We start from the raw sequence: 3,149 nt of genomic DNA on the forward strand, positions 1-3,149 counted from the left end.
CACCTTTCTTAGGATCACTGAGACCCCATGAGGTGAAATCTCGCATGGAGCCCCAGTCTGAGGGAGATTGACAATCATGTTTAGTTTTTCCATGTTCTAATGATTGCTCCATCAAATTTAGTTTTGTATACACTCCATTCACTCCGTCCATTTGTGAGGCTTTTCCCCCCAAGCTGCATGGCAATTTCCAGCCTTGTGGAGGTGTACAATTTTGCCTCTGGTGTCTTTGCACAGCTCTTTAGTCTTGGCCATGTTAGTAGTTGAACTCTTACTGATTGTAAGGGGACTGTATGTATGAGGACAGGTGTCTTTATGCAGCTAACAGCCTCAAACAGGTGCATCTGATTTAAGAAAATAAATGGAGTGGAGGTAGACATTTTGAAGGCAGACTAACAGGTATTTGAGGGTCAGAGTTAGAGCTGATAGAGAGGTGTTCAAATACTTATTTGCAGCTGTATCATACAAATACATAGTTAAAAATCATACATTATGATTTCTGGATTTTTTATAATTATTTTTTTTAGATTATGTCTTTCACAGTGGACATGTACCTATGAGGATCATTTCAGACCCCTCCATGATTTCTAAGTGGAGGACCTTCCAAAGTAGCAGGGTGTTCAAATACTTATTTTCCTCACTGTAATTCAATAAGTTAAATCCAGCTCATAAAGTGGGTTAGGTTCATCCTCCCTCCTCTCACATCCAGAACTTTGAAGTTTGAAAGTCCATCTGCTTTCTGTTCCATGTGCTGCATGGCTTGTTAGAGTAAACATCCACTTCATGAACTATCTTTATCATTTTAATCAGTTTTCTGGTGCTGGGTTGATCCACTTCTATCCTCTCTCTGCGCAAAGACACACCAGGATCACTGTGCTTTGCGCTCTGAAATGAAGCGTGTCTCTGTGCTGCAGCAATCACATATTTTTTACATAATGAACAAGTTATGCTCACAGCCTTGGACTAATCAGCTGTTCTCACCTTTTAAGGACAGAAACCTGTGCTCCAGTAGAGCAGAACTGGAGCCGCATGTGCGCAATCTTCTTTTTTTCTTCAAATTAAAAACAAATGTGATTGGTTTTACATGAAAATATGTAAACTAATTTAATTTATGATATGGGGCTATTCACAAAACATGGAGGCTTTCAGGCTATTTTGACATAACCAGTTTTATTCTATTTTTTTTTTTCCACTTTTCAGCTCCACCTGTTCTCCTTCCTAATCTCTAACATAGAATATTGAATTTCTAGATGTTTTGCATTATGAGAAGTGATTAGTCCATTTTAGGATTCACAGCTGGGGGTTGTTAGATTATTATCACTTGGATGTCCAAAAATGTTAAACATAAAACAAAGGTTGAATACATTTCTAAGGTGTCTGCAGTCTTAATCCTTTTTTTTTCTGCTTCCAATATGGGTATGTGATCTTACACAGTAAATTTCACAGTGTTAAATATGCAGTGTCAAAGTACATTGACTCTTTTAGAGTTATTACAATAACAACTGGAGTAAAATACACACTACATAGAATTCTAATTTAACACTAATTCAGAATGAGACCAAATGCACCCTTAATGTGTTACTGCAAAATTTACTGTGTAGTAATGTTTTCAATCTTAGTCTGAAATTCAGACGTTCAAATTTGAATTTGAATATGCAAACTTTTCTAGATGTTTTTTTTAAAAAGAAAAGTTTAAAATTGTGATTGTTTTATGTTGCCATATCTGTGTATTTGGACTTTTCAGAGAGTCCAAGGTTGCAGTTTATTTCTAAATAACACAAATGATCAGAAACAGAATAATAATTTTTTTTAGACAAAAAAAAGTAAAGTGACTTTAAAACGTCGCTCATCAACATGTTGGGTCAGGACTGGATCATCATCATCATCATCATCATCATCCTCATCCTCCTCATCATCATCATGCTGTCAAATCAAACACAGGCGTGCAAATGAGACGGCCCACTCCTTCCCCTCTCTCACCCACGCTGCTCTCCTGCGCCGTGGAGCGCGTCTCAGCAGCTTCTTCTCCCCAAAAAGGGACGGATCTTAGTCAGGAGAGTCAGAGGAGTTTGGATCTGCGTGGAAGTCAGCTCCATGGATTCATCTCTGGAGTTCTCCAGCTCTCTGGGCAGCGTGTCCTCCCTGCTCAGCCGCTGTCGGACCTTTAAAGTCTTGGTGATTGGAGACTCCGGGGTGGGGAAGACCTGCCTGACGCACCGGCTGTGCGCAGGAGAGTTCCCACGCAGGACAGAGGCCACGATCGGCGTGGACTTTCGCGAGAGAGCGCTGGAGATTGATGGAGAGAAAATAAAAGTAAGAGGAAATTTTTTTTATTTTTATTTTTTTATTTATTTATTGCAAGCTCAATTAACTAAATCTGGAGAAAATAAATATACAATAGAGGTAGTTCTTTTTGCACTGAGTTGCTTGTTATTGGCTGAGCAGCAGACTCTCTGCAGCCTGCAGTGATGGATGTGATCAGTTCCTGTCATGGAGCACTTGTGATCTGCGGGAAGCTGCATCCTGCAGATGGGTCCAGCTTTCTAAAAACATGTGGGTGTTCGTTGGTGCGTTTCCTGAGTGTTTTGAAATATCCACATGATAGAGGAAGTGTCTACATTTTCTGGTCAATTTTCTTGGAGAAGTGTTTCTGATTGCACGATATAGCAGCAACCCTCAGCCTAATACCCAATATGTTTTTTTTTCTTCTAAATGATTAATAAAGTGAATTATAAAGGCAAAATATTAAACTGGTCCAAAGAAAGAATCAGTTATGGACTCTTCTGTCAGCCCACACCATCATGAGGAATTGATTCAGTAGCAGTTTAAAACACTGAAATATTTGCCTAAAATAGGTAGAAGTTTATTTACATAATTACATATTTTCCTCATTTGAGCAGGTAAATGAGACAATCTGCCAAAGTAATTAACAATTTCCCCCTTAAAATAAGATTATTAGATATTTTACGCTTTAAATAACATCATCTTCCTATCCATTAGTAAATTCACTGCCTTACCCATGTGCTCAAACAAAGAAATATGCACTTATTTTATGAACAAATGACTTAAATCTACATTTTTGCAGTGTATGTTTTCAGAACAGGGGGCCATAACAGGGGTCAGGACCAATTTAACAGTAGCATTGGCCCTTT

At 38.6% G+C, this 3,149-nt stretch overlaps 1 protein-coding gene across 1 annotated transcript in view; it reads left to right on the forward strand.

Moving 5' to 3' along the window:
• Window positions 1–1,960: 1,960 nt before the first annotated feature.
• Window positions 1,961–3,149, forward strand: part of LOC107093251 (ras-related protein Rab-33B-like) — a 6,086-nt gene continuing 4,897 nt past the window's right edge. The window contains exon 1 of the mRNA XM_015388191.1: window positions 1,961–2,310. Within this exon, the coding sequence (XP_015243677.1) occupies window positions 2,092–2,310 (219 nt within the window). The 5' untranslated portion in view covers window positions 1,961–2,091. The remainder of the gene's footprint in view (window positions 2,311–3,149) is intronic.

This window comes from Cyprinodon variegatus, unplaced genomic scaffold, assembly GCF_000732505.1.
Source record: "Cyprinodon variegatus isolate N-32 unplaced genomic scaffold, C_variegatus-1.0 Scaffold416, whole genome shotgun sequence".
Classification (NCBI taxonomy): domain Eukaryota; kingdom Metazoa; phylum Chordata; class Actinopteri; order Cyprinodontiformes; family Cyprinodontidae; genus Cyprinodon; species Cyprinodon variegatus.